The sequence below is a fragment of the Colletes gigas genome, unplaced genomic scaffold, assembly GCF_013123115.1.
Source record: "Colletes gigas isolate AHSC1104 unplaced genomic scaffold, ASM1312311v1 Colletes_gigas_Sc00044, whole genome shotgun sequence".
Taxonomy (NCBI): domain Eukaryota; kingdom Metazoa; phylum Arthropoda; class Insecta; order Hymenoptera; family Colletidae; genus Colletes; species Colletes gigas.
This window is the reverse complement of record NW_025106673.1, coordinates 1,067,048-1,086,019: the sequence shown is the minus strand read 5'-3', so window position 1 is coordinate 1,086,019 and position 18,972 is coordinate 1,067,048. Positions and strand designations below refer to the sequence as shown.

The 18,972-nt window shown below is 39.0% G+C and overlaps 1 protein-coding gene across 3 annotated transcripts in view; it reads left to right on the top strand.

Annotated features, from left to right (window-relative positions):
- The first annotated feature begins 28 nt into the window (after positions 1 to 28).
- LOC122403123 (methylcrotonoyl-CoA carboxylase beta chain, mitochondrial) overlaps positions 29 to 18,972 on the top strand; it is a 49,925-nt gene continuing 30,981 nt past the window's right edge. Inside the window, exons 1-5 of one of the 3 annotated variants that reach the window (XM_043406458.1) lie at positions 29 to 131; positions 598 to 661; positions 9,741 to 9,994; positions 10,064 to 10,335; positions 14,164 to 14,311. In XM_043406458.1, the coding sequence (XP_043262393.1) occupies positions 94 to 131; positions 598 to 661; positions 9,741 to 9,994; positions 10,064 to 10,335; positions 14,164 to 14,311 (776 nt within the window). In that variant the 5' untranslated portion in view covers positions 29 to 93. Of the gene's footprint in view, positions 132 to 458; positions 662 to 9,740; positions 9,995 to 10,063; positions 10,336 to 14,163; positions 14,312 to 18,972 lie in introns of those variants that run through there. The other 2 variants (XM_043406459.1, XM_043406457.1) reach the window with 2 other exon arrangements.

Here is an 18,972-nt window from a genome sequence, read left to right as displayed (position 1 = left end):
TTCTAGTAAATGGTTTCACGAAATTTAAAGTTTATAATACATAATCGATCCAATGAATGTATTATTATTTATAAAAAAATTATTATTTTCAAAATGAATTCTGACACATATAACATATTAGTACAGACGAGGTTTATGTATTATTGAAATATTCTATTATAAGAATGAAAATTCTTAGATCGATTTCTGATTTAAATCGACCTTAACAATGATATTATTACCTATAAATAATTAATATAAATTTTAGTTACTCAAATATTATTTTTCGAAGAATTAATCAAAACATATAGTTAATTATTTTAAGATAAGGAGTGCTTGTAACCCTAAGGGGAAGCAATAAAATGATACTACTAAGTACTAGTTAATTATTTTTGTCACTAGAATGTAAGAGAAATATTCTTGTCAATGTATCTGTGGTCTAATTTTTTTTATAAAATGTGATAAAATGTATGAGGAAACTCTCTTTTGAAATAAGTGAATTGTGTGTCGCGAGAGTGCAACACGTGTAAAGTAGTGCGTGCTCAAAAAAGTTGAAAGTCAATAAACAATGTTGAGGAAAAGTAACTTGTTAATAAGACGCTTATGTTTTATTGCTAGGACGTTTCATGATGAGGCGACTATTATCGGCTGCACACAAGACGTCAATTCATCTGTTTATCAGGTTAGAATTACGAAACATGCATCTCTCATTGATAAACGACCAAGTCCTTGATTTTTGACTTTTTCGTACTCCGGTTGTCAACAATTTTCGCTTTAATGGCCTTCAAAAGGGAACGATAACTGTTGCCATATTAGTTGTACAGATTTTTCTATTATTTCTTGAGCAAAATAAGTCAAATATATTTGAATGCAGCGGAACGTAATCACTCGCCCGATAGACACATATACAAGGTGTTCGACTACCTCTAGGAAAAATTTTAATGGGCGATTCTAGAGGCCAAAATAAGACGAAAATCAAGAATATCAATTTCTTGGCTGAGGTTTCATTAAAAAATTATTACAAAATTAAATTAAACAATTTCAAATCATTCTGAAAAAATTATTTTTAGTTGCGGGGCTCAATTACAATCATTTTTGATGAATACATATATCCCTGAAATCCTATCCACTTTCGAGAAAAAAATTCGAGTAGGTACTGAAATTATTAGTCGAAATTAAAAAATTTCAAATCATACAAAAAAAATTATATTTAGTTACAGGGGTCAATTACAAGCATTTTTGGAGAATAGACATACCCCGAAATTCTACGCATTTTCGAGAAAAAAGTTCGTTATCGAAAATCTAATGTGAGGCCAGAAATAGTACTCCGAAATTTCATACGAATCTTTAAAATGTCATAACTCCTGAACGGATTGAGGGATTCTAATTTTTCAAAATGTAAACAACGCGTATTTTGGTACAGAATATGTAGAAATTCTAACAATATTGAAAAAGTTGTTCCTTAACCCCATAAAGTGAGAAAAACCCCATAAAAATGGTGCAATTTTTGAACAACCATAACTCCTACAGTAGTGAATATATTTCAATGAAATTTTTAACTGAAGTAGAGCCCATGGGTACCTACAAAAAAGTATTAGACAACTTTTCTGTAGAGCATCAAACAAATTTATTAAAAATAAAAAACGAATGTTTAAGAAAAATCAACAAGGATAGGATTAGGTGCCTAAATTTTTCGGCGAAAAAAAAAATTTCAAATCGTTCAGGAAAAATTATTTTCGGTTATGGGGGTCAATTACAATAATTTTTGGTGAATAGACTTACCACCGAAATTCTATCCACTTTCTAAAAAAAAATTCAGTACGGGCGGAAATTTAAACATTAATAACTTTTTAACGAAGCCTCCATCAACAAATTAGTATTTTTTATTTCCATCTTATTTTGGCCTCTAGAATTTCCCATTAAAATTTTTCCCGGTGGTGGCTGAACACCCTGTATGCAAAATATCATATTAATGTATAAAAACGTATAATATGTATGTTTTCATATAAATCAACATACAAATTTTCATTACTGATGATTTTATACTTTTTCTTATTTTTAAAGCGAGTGTTTTACATCTAAGCAATACTTCTTTTTCGTGGCAACAAACTTATCATTTATTTTAATAATCGACTGAAACAATTTCACACTTGAAATGTGCAAAATATGCAATTAAGCAGCCTTTTTTATTGCTTAGACTACATTACTATACAATTTAAATTTGGCGCATTTGTAATTCTTTGAATTTCCACTGAGAGCAGTTAGTGGAACATTAACGATCACAGTGAACGTGAACTATTAAAACGCCATCTTTCGGATCACGGTCGTGAATGGAGTTTAATCACGAGCTTGATCGTGATTTTGTAATCACTGTGATAAATCACTATTAGTGGTTTTTAGAGATGGCGTGCAAAATTAAATAATTTAGAGAAAACAGTTTGACTCTCTTTCATAAAAATGACAAACAATTTTCTCAATAAACACAAGTGGAAAAATTATGTTACTATTATTAAAGGGATATTAAAAGCATGCCAAAATCTTGACTGTAATATGTCGTTAAAAATGCACTTTCTACATTTTTATTTGGATATTTTTTTTCAAACTTTGGAGACACAAGCGATGAACATGATGAACGTTTCCGCCAAGATATATTTTTATATAAGATGTACTTTTCAATATTGTATAGGACTTTTATTTCACAAACTGATTTACCAATCAAGCAAAAACCTTCTTACCACCGTACGTATCATCGTTATCGGTTGAGTCTAGAACATGACTTTCGCATTTCTAGCGTCTAGAATTAAGACTACGTATAGACAGAAATAATTATTTTCGAAGTTATCAAAATCAAATCATAGAATCTAACTGGTAACTATTTTAATTGATTAGATTTGAGTTGAGTTTGGGTTAGAATTTTTGTAAATATCTCAGAAAGGCCGACCGCCTATTATTGGAAAAGGAAAAAATTGTTCAAAATATCGTCCTTTATAATATATTTAAAAATAATCAAAATTAAATTTTAAGATAGAATTTAGAATGTAATACCACAGACGAGATATATGAATAGACGTTTCACCTTATGGACTTTCGCGGCCGAATCTGACTGTCATACCGACCTGAAAATTCGTAGCTGATTTTAGCGGCCTCTTCTCATGGATGGCGGTTAGTTGAGAAACTAGGCACTGAATTAGTATTGATGGGCAGCCAGCTGAGTGTGTACGTAAATACATGTGAGTTGATTATGGGAGGGATTGGAAAAGACAGTGGAGTATTATCAGACGGCAGACCCGTGCCGAAAGGGAACTGCCCCACCACTCACACACCCTAATGCCAACCACCTTGTATATGAGTTCTGGCGTTTCGTATAGCTTCGTAGATTCGAGAAAGGCGGCGAATGTCAGTCTATCCTTCTTGCTCTCAACACAGCTGAAATTCGATCTCGCATATTCTCGAGCCGAGATTCTCGACTGCCTAGGCATTTTTGACTTTCCGACCTGTGTAGTCATATACAATGTATAAGCAATATACCATAATGAAGAAAAAATTACAAAAATTTGTTTTTACGGAAATACACGTTTTAAAAAGATAATATTTTATGAACATATTTTAACCCTTTGCACTCGGTTGTCCCCTCTGAGGGGACATGAAAGTTTATTAGTGATTAAGGAGAATGAACTGATTTCACCGCAATTTTTTAAGAAACACATGTTTTCCTGTACTTTCCTATTAAAATGGGAAATATTCTATTAAAATGAGAAATATATCAGCCGTTTTTACGTTGGGAGTGGAAGGATTGTCGATGATGGTCAGAGGCGTATGGTCGGATTCAAACACGTGGACAATAAACGTAACTATATAAACTATATTATTTAATGTTTACTAAAATTATTTAACATAAAGAACATAAAACGTAAACGTAAAAAACTATAAACGTAAAATCGAAACTTCATTCAAAGTCGAACCATTCCTATTGCTATCTTCGTTATAATCTAAATAAATTAACGTTCTTTGTCGGACAATAGAATGAATAATAAGCTACATATTCCAAATGTAGGCCAAAGAAACCGGGACTGCATTATTTGTTCCGACAGGAAAACACCAGGAGAAAGACGTCAAACAACATTTTATTGTGAAACATGTATAAATCAACCTGCTATGTATATTGGGAATTGTTTCAGAATTTACCATACCATAGAAAATTATGAGAAATAAATTTTTATTTTGTATTGTAAATATGTGTTCTTCAATGTCCATAAATACATATAAACCAAATTTCAACACAATGCCTTACTTGGTTCCAAAGTTGTACCATATAATATCACGACTCAAGGGTTTTCGTTTTCGCGAGAAAGTAGCGTCGAGTTGCTGATAGCTAACGTCCGAAAAGGTGCCGAGTGCAAAGGGTTAACTATTAAAAAAGACATTTTTTTACTACGCTTATGGACGTGCGTTCATATATTTATACTATTAATACGATTGAGTCTAAACAACCAAATGAATTTCAATGTAATTTTACATTAAGTTTTGTGTTCTCATTTCAAGGTTTGATACACGTTATTTGTAAGAAATTTAAAAAATGTAAAGTAATAAAATTATAATTATAATCGACACATTATACATTATTTGTCGTCGGTTGTCATGCCGGCTAATACAAACAAGAGAAAAAAGCAACGATCGTGGACTGATGCAATATAGAGCCACAGATATGTACATATAGACAGAATTCATTGTAGTAGTAGCGATATTTTTGAAGAAAAATCTCGGAAACTAAGGCCGAGCGGCGGTTATACAGGGTGTTCGGCCACCTCTAGCAAAAATTTTAATGAACGATAGTAGAGGCCAAAATAAGACGAAAATCAAGAATACTAATTTGTTGATGGAAGCTTCGTTAAAAAGTTATTAACAATTAAATTCAAAAATTTCAAATCGTTCTGGAAAAATTATTTTCGGTTGCGGGGGTCAACTACAATCATTTTTGGTGAGTACACATACCTCCGAAATCCTATCTACTTTCGAGAAAAAAAATCGAGTAGGTGCTGAAATTTTTCGGCGAAAAAAAATTTTTCAAATCGTTTTAAAAAAATTATTTTCGGTTGCGGGGATCAATTACAATCATTTTTTATCATTACATATACCTCCGAAATCGTACGCACTTTCGAGAAAAAAATTCCTTACTGAAAATCCAATTAGGTGCCTAAATTTTTCAACGGAGAAAAAAAATTGCAAATCGTTGTGGAAAAATTATTTTCGGTTGCGGGGGTCAATTACAATCAGTTTTTGTCATTAGAAATACCCACGAAATCCTGCCCACTTTCGAGAAAAAAAATAGAGAAGGTGTGAAATTATTCGAGAAAATTAAAAAATTGCAAATCGTTGTGGAAAAATTATTTTCGGTTGTAGGGTTCAATTATAGTCATTTTTGGTGAATAGACATACCCCCGAAATCTTGCGCATTTTCGAGAAAAAAATTCAGTAAGAGCGGCACTTTAAACGTTAATAACTTTTTAACGAAGCTTCCACCAACAAATTAGTATTCTTGATTTTCGTCTTATTTTGGCCTCTACTATCGCTCATTAAAATTTTTGCTAGAGGTGGCCGAACACCCTGTATGTATAGGAAAAAGTTGCTCAAAATGTTGATTTCTACAACATATTCAAATATCATCGAAATCGGTGAGACCCGGCCTTTTCTAAATAATTACCTCATTTTCTTTCAATAATTCTCCATTGCAAAAATTCTACAGTATTCTTACATTTTTTTATATTTTAAAATTTTCCCATGTTATTAGAAAGTAGATATACAACGAAAGTTATACAATTTATAGTTCCTAGCATGTATAACATGTATATGTATATAACGCATGGTCGCTTCGTATGGAAAGTCAATGAATCTTCAAAAAGCGCCCAGGTCCGATTTCGAGAAATGTAAGGTCTGTCGGTCACGATGGCTTTTGTCGTTTACTGACGATTCGAACGGTTGGCGATGCCAGGCTTGCTTTCGAGAAATGTAAACGACGTCAGCGATGCAAGAGCGAGAAGGAAAGCGAGTATCAGCCTGTTCTTCTCGGCTCTTCCGAAACTCAACGAGCTCACGTACACGCAATTGAGCATAGTGTGCGAAAGCGAGGAATGAGGAGTTTCCGGGGCCCCGATGCACAGTCTGATTAAACTGATTTCGAGTCGCAAATACGTTTCTGCCGAGTTATTTTTTTAATAAATGATGTATTACAATTTAAAATAAAAAATAGAGAATTTGCGGTGTACGTATCAATGAAATACATCCTTATGAATTTTAATAATCTTGAAATTTTTAAATACTCTTAATCGATTGATTTCTCCAATGAAATTAATCGATTAATGTCCAATGATGGACCCTACAGCTTTAATTCCGTTAAAAAATAATAAAATTTATGTAATTTTATTTTCTGTCTCACTTCCTCTTGTGTTAATTTCTGAATCTGTTGATAACGTAGCGAGTGACACGAAAATGGTAATGGGGTCCCGGGACCCCAGAAACTCCGGCCGAAAAATTACATTACGTGAAACGTCTATTCATATATCTCGTCTGTGGTAATACAGTGTTTTCACAAACCCGATACAGAAGAGTTATAAAAATGTAAAAGGAAATAGAAGTTTTTATGTTTGTCAATTCTTAGTTAAAAATGAAAAGACAAATTGATCAAACTGATTGTAAAAATTTATTACATTCAACATTCTTTTCAGTGCTAAATTTTTAAAGCTAGCGTGCACGTTATGCGAAGATTCTGGAGTTGTGTTTGTTTAGCATATACGCTAAACAAACGTAGGCCTTGGTGGCGTCGCCTCCCATGCTCGCCACCAGAGGGGTGGCACTCTCACAAGAGCTTGACTGACCTCTCGGTTGCTATTATATGTTAATAGGGATGTGCGAACGCCCGATATTTCGAGTTCGAGCCGAGTTGAAGAAAGTCGAGCAGGCTTGAGCGGGCTCCCGAGACATTCGAACTTTCGGGCGGCTCAACCGATCGACTCGACTCTACGGTTCGACTGTTTGTTGGATATTTAATAGTAATTGTTAGGAACTTTGCGAGGTTTACGATACGGTTGCTTGTGAATACCGCTATTTTTGAGGATAGCTCATTTCAATTCGCTTGTTAATAGTTACAGCTAAACGAAGAGTCAGGGCCCCTTAAAAGAATTATTACAAAAATTGAAGTAATTAGGAGGAACTCGTACCAGGGCCGCGCCCTGCTCCGTCGTTCTCAATAGCGATTGACGGTGTCAATAAACCTTTCAACTAGCGCGGTCGATTAACGGCCTTGGTACCTGGGCACGGTCCCCGGTCGGTTGTTGTGAAATATCCATTTTCGGGGCAGTTTGTAGCCCGACTAGTTGGGCGGCAACCTGGACTAGACGGATTTCGGAAATCCAACCCCCGACCAGGGACGTTGGCTGAGATTGGTCAGTTTCATTACGCCTCATCGGCAATTTTTTTAGAAGAGCATCGAAAGACTATCGCGGATTAGCAACAAAATTATAGTTGGAAACGTCACTGTATCTCTTGTTGAAATTAATAAACACCGAATACGAAAACATTAGTTTTCTTCAGAGAAGGTGGCCCTTCGAGTTGTATCTAGTCGGCACACCACGTGCAAACTTACAATTTCCGAACGAGCAACACTCGACCACGAAGCGAACAGTAATAATAAAAACATAAAAGCATATGAATATGTTTTTTAACATATAGAATTAATACAGGAAGTAGATACAAGGTGGAATTCGACATATGCCATGTTCAAAAGATATATTGTGTTACAAAAATCGTTGAATGTATTACTATGTGAAAAATACATCCCAGATAATTTAAGTATATTAAGTAGAAGAGTGGAATTTCATGGAAGCCCTGATAATGATTCTCGAACCACTAAAAGAGGCAACAGAAGATACGAGCGGAGATTCGTATCCTACCATATCCCACTACTTCCCCATGTATTTTGCATTAATGCACATATTAAAAGAAGAATCGGCAGAAAATGCATTAATTGCAAATATTTCCAACAGCGTTCAAAACGCATTAAAGGTAATTTTAATTATTTATCGGAAAACGACAATAAAACAATATTAAAAAATAGACAGAAGGAATTATACAAGAAAGTATTAAATCAAAAATATAATATTTTACTTACAGGAACGTTTTGAACCAATTATTCAAAGTAATTGGATATACTATCACAACATGCTACTAGACCCACGTTTTAAAGACCACTTGTTACAATCGACAGAAAAACATATAATACATGAACAATTTAATGAAAGAATTTCCACAATTTACAATGAAGCTAACGATAATAACAAAGAACAGGGCAACATTCCAAGCATCAATTTTTATTTTTTAATTTCATCAATTTCAAATTTATCATTATATTATAATTTGTTGATTAGGTGCAACAAAATCAAAATTATCTCATTTTTTTTTATAACACGCTGGGCAACACAGAAGAAGGACCAATAACGTTTACAATGCGTCAAAATAGAGAAATACAGGCATACTTCGCTGAAAATTTAGAACCGTGGAAAACAAATATTATAGACTGGTGGAAATCAAATCAGACACGATTTCCAAAACTGTCTCGAGCAGTTAAACATTGTCTTGCTGTACCAGTAACACAAGTAAAAAGCGAATGCTTATTTTCTACTGCCGGAAACATAGTAATGCAAACTCGAGCGCGATTGCTGCCAGTAAATGTACAAGGACTATGCTTCTTACATGAAAACTTAAAATAAAATGTTAATACATGTCGTGTACGCCGCGACAACGTTGGAAATTGTTGACTCGCGACGAAGTATAAAATGCTGGTTGGTTTAATAATTTATTTATTAATGAAGCGCGATTGAAGTCCACGGCGAGGACCTTTACAACAGTCTGCTCGGAATTTTGGAGTAATCTCGTTCAGATTTTAGAGTGTCCTGTCTGTAGCTCGCAGTCTACCTTATATGTCTAATTTTAGTGGGTGGAGACGCCGGAATTGGGATGGAAAATTGGGAGTAGTTTATCAGACATTGGCTAGTAGGGAAAAATGTAAGCTGGGACCTAGGAAAAGGAGTGGAGGTGTGCATAAGGCTGTTTTGGAAAAGGAAAGTCGGTTAAAAGGACACCAGGGTGAATGAAAACATATTGGAAATTGGTCGAGCGGCGCCTCCAACCACCTAGCCGACGTCTGGCCTTAAGAATACCACTTGCCCAGGAGATGAAAAATGCCTAATAAAGAGGCGAGCAAGTGGTTGGGCCTACCCTAAGTGGTCTGCGACGCAACAATACATACATGTTAAAAAACATATTCATATACTTTTATGTTTTTATTACTATCAAATATCCAACAAATAGTCGAACCGTAGCGTCGAGTCGATCGGTCGAGCCGCTCGAAACGTTCGAGCCGCCTGAGAGTTCGAATGTCTCGGGAGCCCGCTCGACTTTCTCTAGCTCGATCTATCGACTCGGGCGTCCGACACATGAGACGGGCTGCACATCCCTAAGCCTATACATATACATATACATTTCTCGAACGTCTTCCCAATATCCCAGTCGTCTAAGGCAGGGCCTGCTAAAAAGCCTTACTGACGAGTCCGCCAACAGGCTCGGACGAAACGCGCCCCCTCCTTTCCTTTTCTGTCCTACAAATTTCCCGAGTTCCTACCCGCAGCAAAGCAGCGCCAACAGCCTCGTAAATTTCTCAAAGAATTAATCGACGAAAACAAAGTATAAAAGAAAAGATTTGTTTATAGGAGAATTACGTGCAAATGGAAACTTTAGTCCGCGAATTGAGGAAGATCACTGAAAGAATTGTAGAGGGTGCCGATGAGAAGACAAAAGAGTGGCACACGAAAAGAGGAAAACTTTTACCGCGAGAACGAATAAACGTGCTCCTCGATCCAACCTCTCCTTTTCTCGAACTTTCACAATTGGCTGGCTACAAACTGTACGAAAATGAGGAAGTGCCAGCCGGTGGTATTATAACTGGCATAGGTAGAGTAAAAGGGTAAATATCATTGATTTTGGATTACAGTATGCAGTAAAAGTTCTTTAGTAAAATTCGATTATTTGTTAGGACCGAGTGCATGATAATCGCGAACGATGCAACCGTGAAGGGTGGTAGTTATTATCCGATTACGGTGAAGAAACAATTAAGGGCTCAGGAAATCGCGGAGGAGAATCGCTTACCTTGCATATATTTAGTGGACAGTGGCGGCGCGAATTTATCCAAACAGTCCGAAGTGTTCGCCGATAAAATGCATTTTGGCAGAACCTTTTACAATCAGGCAATGATGAGCGCAAAGGGAATCGAACAAATCGCAGTAGTTATGGGGAGCTGCACGGCAGGTCTGACTATTGCATGTTTTTTCTACTTAATCCTTTCATTCCCACTGTAGACCCATGGCTACATACAGGGTGTTCGGTCACCCCTGGGAAAAATTTTAATGGAAGATGCTAAAGGCCGAAATAAGACGAAAATGAAGAATACCAATTTGTTGATTGAGGCTTCGTTAAAAAGTTATTAACGTTTAAAGTTGCGCCTGTAGAACGGCAATCTGTGAACAGCTGGGTACGCGTGATAGTTGTTTCGTGTCGAGGTCGGTTCGTACCTCGCAATTGCGTCGCGATATCCCGCACGGTTGTGCCCGTCTTCGAAGTTGTAAATTTCGAAGTTACCTTCGATCGGGTTAAATGGTCGGTCGCGACGCGTTGCTTCTAGGACTTAACCCGGAAACAATGTTTCTAAATTATTAAGCAGCGTGAACGGTGATGCGGACGAATCGCACGTAAGCCTTCAGTCCAAACGTTGACTCGAAGGGGTGGTCGAACTGTTAAAAGAATGGAAAAATATCCTCGAAGTAAATCGTGTGATCGAATCAGAGTTGCAATGTAAAAACCGGATCGCGGTGAAGATGTATGTATCGACTCTCGGTTGATTTGCAAGTGACGACTCGGCGTCGTCCGAACTTCCTCGCGACGTCGGAAGTGTGGGGAGCGACACTGATTGGTGATTTCCAAAAATTAAAAAATCCAATCAGCGTGCCCGCTTAGACCTCGTCACCACCCTCTATGCGCCTTTGGCGCGCCTTCTTTTAGAAGAGAGTGGGGCGATACCTGGTTGTACGCGAATGTTTCGACGTCCGACAATATCGCGGCCTTCCTCTGGGTTTTTCCGCTCGAAGGTCGAAGTCCCGTTTTCGACGTACTCTTCGGAAGACCGAGTTTATGACCGGCTGAGCTATTGAGAACGAAACGAAAAAGTAAAATTCTAAATCCATTATTCGAAAAGTTAAATGGTTAAATTGCCGGCAATTGAATAAAATATCTTTTCTCAAAAATAGCTTTACGTCGCGGACCTACCATAAACTGACAACGAAATATTCGCGTATTGTGTTCCTTCGGACGGAACAATAGTAGTTCTCACTCACAAAACTGTAAGGCTGTGGATACGTCAGTAAGTAACTCTCATGCTAAATAAGAATGTGGTGTCGCCTCCCATGCTCGTCACCAGAGGGGTCGCGCTTTTACAAGTGCTCGACCGACCCCTCGATTGCTATACATGTATACATATATTCCTTGACCGACTTTCTAACATCTCACAATCAGTCGTCTAAGGCAGGGCCTGCTAAAAAGCCTTACTGATGAGTCCACTAGCAGGCCCGGACGAAACGCGCCCTCTCCTTTCCTTTTCTGTCGTCCTACGATTCTCTCGAGTTCCTACCCGCCGCAAAGCAGCGCCACAAGAACCATTATCGTGCGCACGCAGCTGTCTGCAGATTGCCGTTCTACAAGCGGAACTTTAAATGTTCATAACTCTTTAACAAAGCCTCGATTAACAAATTGGTATTCTTGATTTTCGTCTTATTTTGGCCTCTAGAATATCCCATTAAAATATTTCCCAGGGGTGGCCGAACACCCTATATAAAGGCTGATTGTAGACGCCAAAAGAAGACGAAAATGAAGAATAATGAAATTGTGATCAAATCTTGACCTTGTAATTATAAGCGTTTAAAAATTTGTACACATGCATATACAGTAATGGATCTTAAAATGAAAATCGCTCCGTGGCTAGCATGTCCTTTTAAGTACATACGAGGGCGGTCCGATAAGTACTTAGCCTCACCACCCGATGGTCGCCACGATGGCAAGAGAAATTTACTATCGTGTAGTACATTCTTGTAGACAGTTACTGTCAAAATTTCAGCCGAATCGGACTCGTAGTTTTGTTTTGACCGCGTGTGGAAGCGGGTGTGGAAGCGTATTTTAGAAAAATGGAAAAAGAGCAATATCGGTCGGTGATTCGATTCTTGTTTTTGGAAGGGAAATCGCGCAGCAAAATCAAAGAGCGCTTGGATGCTGTGTATGGTGACTCTTCTCCTTCGATGGTGACCGTCAAAAATTGGTTTAACGAGTTTCAACGTGGTCGCACGTCAGTTTTTGATGAGCCACGTCCAGGTGCCCCGAAAACGGCTATCACGGAGGATAACGTGAAAAAAATTCACGATCTCGTATTGGCAAACCGACGATTGAAGGTGCGCGAGATAGCTGAGACAGTAGGCATCTCAAAAGACCGCGTGGGTCATATCCTGCATGAAATATTGGGCATGAGAAAGCTGTCGGCGCGATGGGTGCCGCGTTTGCTTACTCCGGACAACAAGCGCAACCGTGAGACCACTTCAGAGCAGTGTTTGATGCTGTTTAGGCGCAATCCGAAGGAGTTTCTGCGTCGTTTCGTGACCGTCGATGAAACATGGATCCAGTGGTACACACCAGAGACCAAGGAACAGTCGAAACAGTGGACTTCACCCGGCGAACGTGCTCCGAAGAAGGCGAAGACTGTCCTATCGGCCGGAAAGGTAATGGCCACCGTTTTTTGGGATTCAAAAGGTGTGATCTACATCGACTACCTGGACAAGGGCAAAACGATCACAGGGCTCTACTATGCCGGATTATTGGGCCGATTCGACGCCGAATTGCAGGAAAAACGGCCCCATTTGGTGAAGAAAAAAGTGCTCTTCCACCATGACAATGCACTGGCTCACACCTCCGCTGTCGCCAAGGCCAAATTGGTCGAATTAGGCTACGAACTGCTGCCTCATCCACCGTATTCTCCAGATTTGGCCCCGTGCGACTTCTTTTTGTTTCCAAACTTGAAAAAGTGACTTGCCGGGCAGAAATTTGAGTCGAATGAGGAGGTTATCGCCGCCACGGAGGCCTACTTTGCAGACCTCCAGAAAACGTATTTTTCAGACGGGTTAAAGAAGTTGGAGCATCGCTGGGTCAAGTGTATCGAGCTGAAAGGAGACTATGTAGAAAAATAAATCGCCACTTTTCCAAAATTTTTGTTTTTCTTTTGTAGGCTAAGTACTTATCGGACCGCCCTCGTATGTACAGTGGAAGCGAAATTCGACACCAGTAGGGAGCTCATTTTAAGAATCATTACTGTGATATGATGATATCTGTAAAAGTTTCCTTATCGTTGGATAAAATAATATTTTATGCAAAGCCAAATGTTTTTTAAGACTATATCGTATTTTTAATTTATTTTAGTTCAGACAACACCCACAACTATGGAGATTAATTTAATTTCTTCATTTTCAATGCCAATCATGAATACAAATCTTCCTTTTACACATTCTATGTATTAGGTCGTCCCATAACTTCGTGTCGAGTTTTGAACTAAAATTTAATCTTGTTAAGCTCATTTTTCAATACTATAATTTAAACAAATGCATTTCTTATCGATTCATCTGTACAGTGGAATTTGTAATAAAAAATATATGATTCATTTGTTTGCACTTTTCTAATATTTTTGATAGCTTGCGACATGTTGGAGTAAATACGTTTTACTGCTTCTACTTTGAGGGCGGATTTCACTCCTTCAACACGAACGATGGCAGATAAAAAAATTACGGGTCAAATATTTTTGGTCGCTCTGCTAGTGTGCCAAATATTGTTGAAATTAGCGATTGACACTTTGGTATGTTCCGTTTTAAGTTATGAATGTTATCTCTCGTCAAATCGACAAAAATTCGAAAGGTACGAACTTATGGGAGAACTAATATATTATAAATGAATAACTTCGTAAAAATCAGTCATTTGAAAAAATTCCTGTAACTGATTAGAGCAAAATTTTATTCTATATTCGTGATAGTATTTGACTAATGTATTTAGGGGGTGCGTATATACCGTCAATGGCCGACGAGAACATCATCGTCGGTAAACAAGGAACGATCTTCTTGGCTGGGCCTCCCTTGGTGAAGGCTTCCACCGGCGAAGACATTTCTGCAGAGAATTTAGGCGGCGCTGCGGTTCATTGCCGGTAATTAATGTCTACGTTAAAGGGTTACGTGCACCTGAACACTTAGAAAACCATCAATTTTTTGGTTACCATCTTGGTTTATACGAAACAAAAAATCTAAATTTGTATGGTTGCAGGTGACTAATTGCACCGTTATATGAAACGAATCTAGAAACTGAGACAGGTTGCAGCAATATATTCTTACATTTAATTTAAAAATGGAATTATGTTTCTTTAACTGTTCGGGTATGTGCGACCGCTTAGCGAGCGTATAACCACTAAAGTCCTAATTTCTTAATTACGCCATTGGGTTCAGGATGTTTAATCCTCGCTTAGTGGACTCGAGATCCATTATTACCTTTAAAAATTGTTTATTTTAGAATCGCAGTTTTGATTTTTATTAAATAAATTATAATAATTAGAATCTTATATTGGAATGCGAAATAATGAAAGTCAGATTCGGGTAAAAATGGACTTGGAGTTCATTTTTCTGAACTAATTGGACTACTATTGGATCATTAAGGTGCGTATTCACTAGTTGCGTATTCCCGTATCGTATTTCCGTTGCGTAACATAATGAACAAACAATCGTTGCATCGGTGCGTGAGAAAACGTAATTAACACCTTATCGTTCGGTAGCCTATTAATCAGCTTTCTGTCGTCAACGTTTACCGACCTGTAGCTTATCAACCGGTTGCTATGAAAATAAAAAATGTTACTAGATTTAATTACCCTATAACAGAACAATACAGTGAGCATTTTTACAAACGACTTAACATTTCTATAGGTGTAAGAAGAAGCATATATTCTAGCCTAGGGTCAACAGCTACCGGTAGGTAAAGTGTTAAGGTATATAATCACAGACGAGGTATACAAGTAGACCTTTCACCTAATGTATATTTGCGGCCCATTTTTCTGGGGCCCTAGAGCCCATTACCATTATCGTGTCACTCGCAACGTTACCAACAGATTTAGAAATGAACACAAGAGGAAGTGAGACAGAAAATGAAATTACAGAAATTTTATTATATTTTAATGGCTGTACGGTCCATCATTGGACATTAATCGATTAATTTCATTGAAGTAAACAATCGATTAAGATTGTTTAAATAACGCGTTAATTCGTTATTAAGAAACGGCGGTTAAATTCTCGCGTGATCTATGGAAAAAAGGGGACATTTCTTATACGGTGTTGTCCTCAGTGTTCGCGACATTCCAGAGCCTTCTCTGCGTCGTAACCTGCTTCGGGAGCAATACCGTGTAGAAAACATCCAAATTTACCTTCAATCATAGTCACGCGATCGGCCCAGTAACGGTTCCATGAGAACAGGTGTTACTACGCCGAAATAACAGAGAGGATACAAGATTAATACGAGACAGACAATCTCCCCTCTCGCGAACGCGCACAAGAGGGTCCGTCTCGACAATCACTTGCTATCTGGTTCTCGACGAGTTCGCTTCGTCCAAGCCGACCTCGTCCAACACCGCGATCACGATATACGCGCAATTAAATCCGTTTAATTGTATAGTTACACCACAGAACCGAAACGGAACGAAATTAAGACTGTGGTAAATTCGAAAGAATTAACCTAGTCGGATTTCGTACCACACGGTTTCGTGAGTTTAGTGATCGTTGTGTGAACAGAACCGTTCTGGAAAAACGCAGCATTGAAACAATTTACAGTGAACAACCGGTGGCTCATCATAATCGTGTGTGCACTTCAATAGTGTTCGATTATCGCCACCGTTGCGTCAATTGTTTCAAATCATAAGCGATTTCCCACATTAACAACCGGTGGCTGATAACAATCATCGTAACACTTAAATAGTGTTTGATTGTCACCACCGTTGTGTGGAAGACACGTACCGCTGTAATCAGCTGTCGTGCAACGAGAACCGAGAAAAACTTCTCGGTTTTCCTTGAATTTTTGTGCGATTCAAACACTCTGATAGGGGCCTTTTGGCGTATACCCTGAGTGGGATTGTCGTTTCCGAGGGTCGAAATTTCAGTTTGAGTACCACCCCCATAGGGGCCTTATTTGGCGCATTCCCTGGGTGCTCTCGGCTGAATTCGATTAGCTCGAACGTCGGTCACCCATCACCAGTGTGTACGGACACTCGGTGTAGAGCGACGTTCAAAAGGGCGCCGTGGTGTAAGCACCTTAACCTTCAGACGCTTCTAGCGCAGTTAAGGTGTCTTGCATCACACCGGTCCCGTACGGACCAGGAAACGACGCTGAATCACGGAGTGGACAATTTTTGGAGCCTTACAACCTCCAACTGTTGTCACCTTCAGCCAAAATTCAAGCCAGCAGCAGTGGGAAGATCGAGGCTCAAATCTTGTCTTCCCCATCTGCTGTTAAAAGTTTCCAGAACTGCAGTCGAACGTTTCTCGATCACACGAGAAACGTTTAAGTATACAGTCCACTAACACAGTTGCGTATCGCTGTGAAGGAATCCCGCTCCTGTTTATCATAAACAGAGACAGGAGCGTGTGGATTGAAGCGAGTCAGACAACGCGACGAGCGTTGTCAAGTATTTACAGCCGAATTTCGGTCTCTGTTTGTTGCAGACGACCGAGACGCGAGCCGTAGTGGCCAGAGACCACGGCCAGGTTTTTTACGAGCCCGCTAACGGGCTCGGTTTTTCCTGGCGATTTAAAAAATTATAATTTTCTTCATTTTTGTTTTATTTAATCTTGTTTTTTTTTTATTAAATTTCAAACTTTTTAAATGAACGGCCTAGTCGATTGACTAGGCGAAAGAAAGGACAATGTTAAGTCATAGAGGGGTTTACTGACCCAAGAGCGTACAGCATATGCTATACACCGTTGGAAAGGTCTCGCCAAGGCGAATCGACTGATACCATTTTTAACTTCGATATCAGATGGGATAATGTCGAAAAATGGCCTCAAAGTTCGAGATTTTGCGGTTTTGAACAAAAGAAACCGGTAGTAAAAGCCCATCCGGCCCGAGAGACCTCGGGTAGGCACCTGAGGAAAAACCGAGGGGTGTAAGCGATACTCTAACAGATTGGGACGGCAAATGTGCCCCACCACCTTCATTTCAGTGCCGTGTTGGGCCTGCGTTTGTCGCATGGGCCCCGTTCCAAATGCCCAGGTCGAAATCGCCAATGGATCAGTTGTTTTTCATGAACATAATATATTCATGATAGACGATTCGCAGGTATGAGTTGGGAATGTGCAGGTTAGTATTCAGTATTCACATCATTATGTTTCGTTCAATCAATAAAATGTCACTCCATTCACTATTGTAAGTGACGCATTAGTGTGAATACTAACCTGCACATTCCCAACTTATACCTTGCGAATTGTATACCATGAATATATTATGTTCATGAAAAACAACTGATCCATTGGCGATTTCGCCGTGGGCATTTGGAACGGGGCCCATGCGGCAAACGCAGGCCCAACACGGCACTGAAATGAAGGTGGTGGGGCACATTTGCCGTCCCAATCTGTTAGAGTATCGCTTACACCCCTCGGTTTTTCCTCAGGTGCCTACCCGAGGTCTCTCGGGCCGGATGGGCTTTTACTACCGGTTTCTTTTGTTCAAAACCGCAAAATCTCGAACTTTGAGGCCATTTTTCGACATTATCCCATCTGATATCGAAGTTAAAAATGGTATCAGTCGATTCGCCTTGGCGAGACCTTTCCAACGGTGTATAGCATATGCTGTACGCTCTTGGGTCAGTAAACCCCTCTATGACTTAACATTGTCCTTTACAGTGTACCGATTCACTTTCCCACACATTCCCACTCCCTCGTAATTCGGACTCAACGTTAAAGGGTGAGAGCGATAACAACTCGCACCTATTTTAACAAAGATTATTTAAAGATTTCAAGGTTATTAAAACACCTAAGGATGTATCTCATTGATACGAGCACCACAAATCCTCTATTCTTTATTTTAAATTGTAATACATCATTTATTTAAAAAATAAATCGGCAAAAATGTATTTGCGACTCGACATCAGTGTTATCAGACCGCGCATGGGGGGGGCCCAGAAAGAAGCCCCAGTGAGCTCGTAGAGTTTCGGAAGAACTGAAAAAAACAGGCTGGTACTCGCTTTCTTTCTCGCTTTTGCATCGCTAACGTCGCTTACATTTCTCGAAAGCAGGCAGAGATGCCAGACGGAGCCTCGGGTACACCGAGGGCACATCATACCACTTTCTTACACTATGCCAGGTCACAAGTACATGAGCTCGTAGAGTTTTGGAGAGTCGTCAAAGGCAAACTGACACATGCCCTCTCTTTCGATTCTCCGAAGCTGCCTGAAATATTTTCGGACCGTCTCGTGGGAGTCGAGAGAGGAAGGCTCACATTTGCCTTCTCGCTCTTGAACAATTGAAATTCGACCTCGCATCACCGGCATGCGATTTCAAATCTCGACTGCCCAGACATTTTTACTTTTCGATCTCTGTAGGCTCACATAAGCAAAGTACCATAATAAAAAAAAATGTTGTGAAATTTTTTTTACGGAAATACACGTTTTAAGGTCCTGTTGCGACGTGAGTAGGCCCTCGCAATTTAGCATTTATGACAGGGTTAGTTGGCGACAGTCAATGCCCTCGGTCGAGCCGTTGGCCGGGCCTGCAAACGACTCTCGGCCTTTTGTTACCCAAGTGTTTCGAGCCGGAGCATTCTCCAACTTCGGTCGAT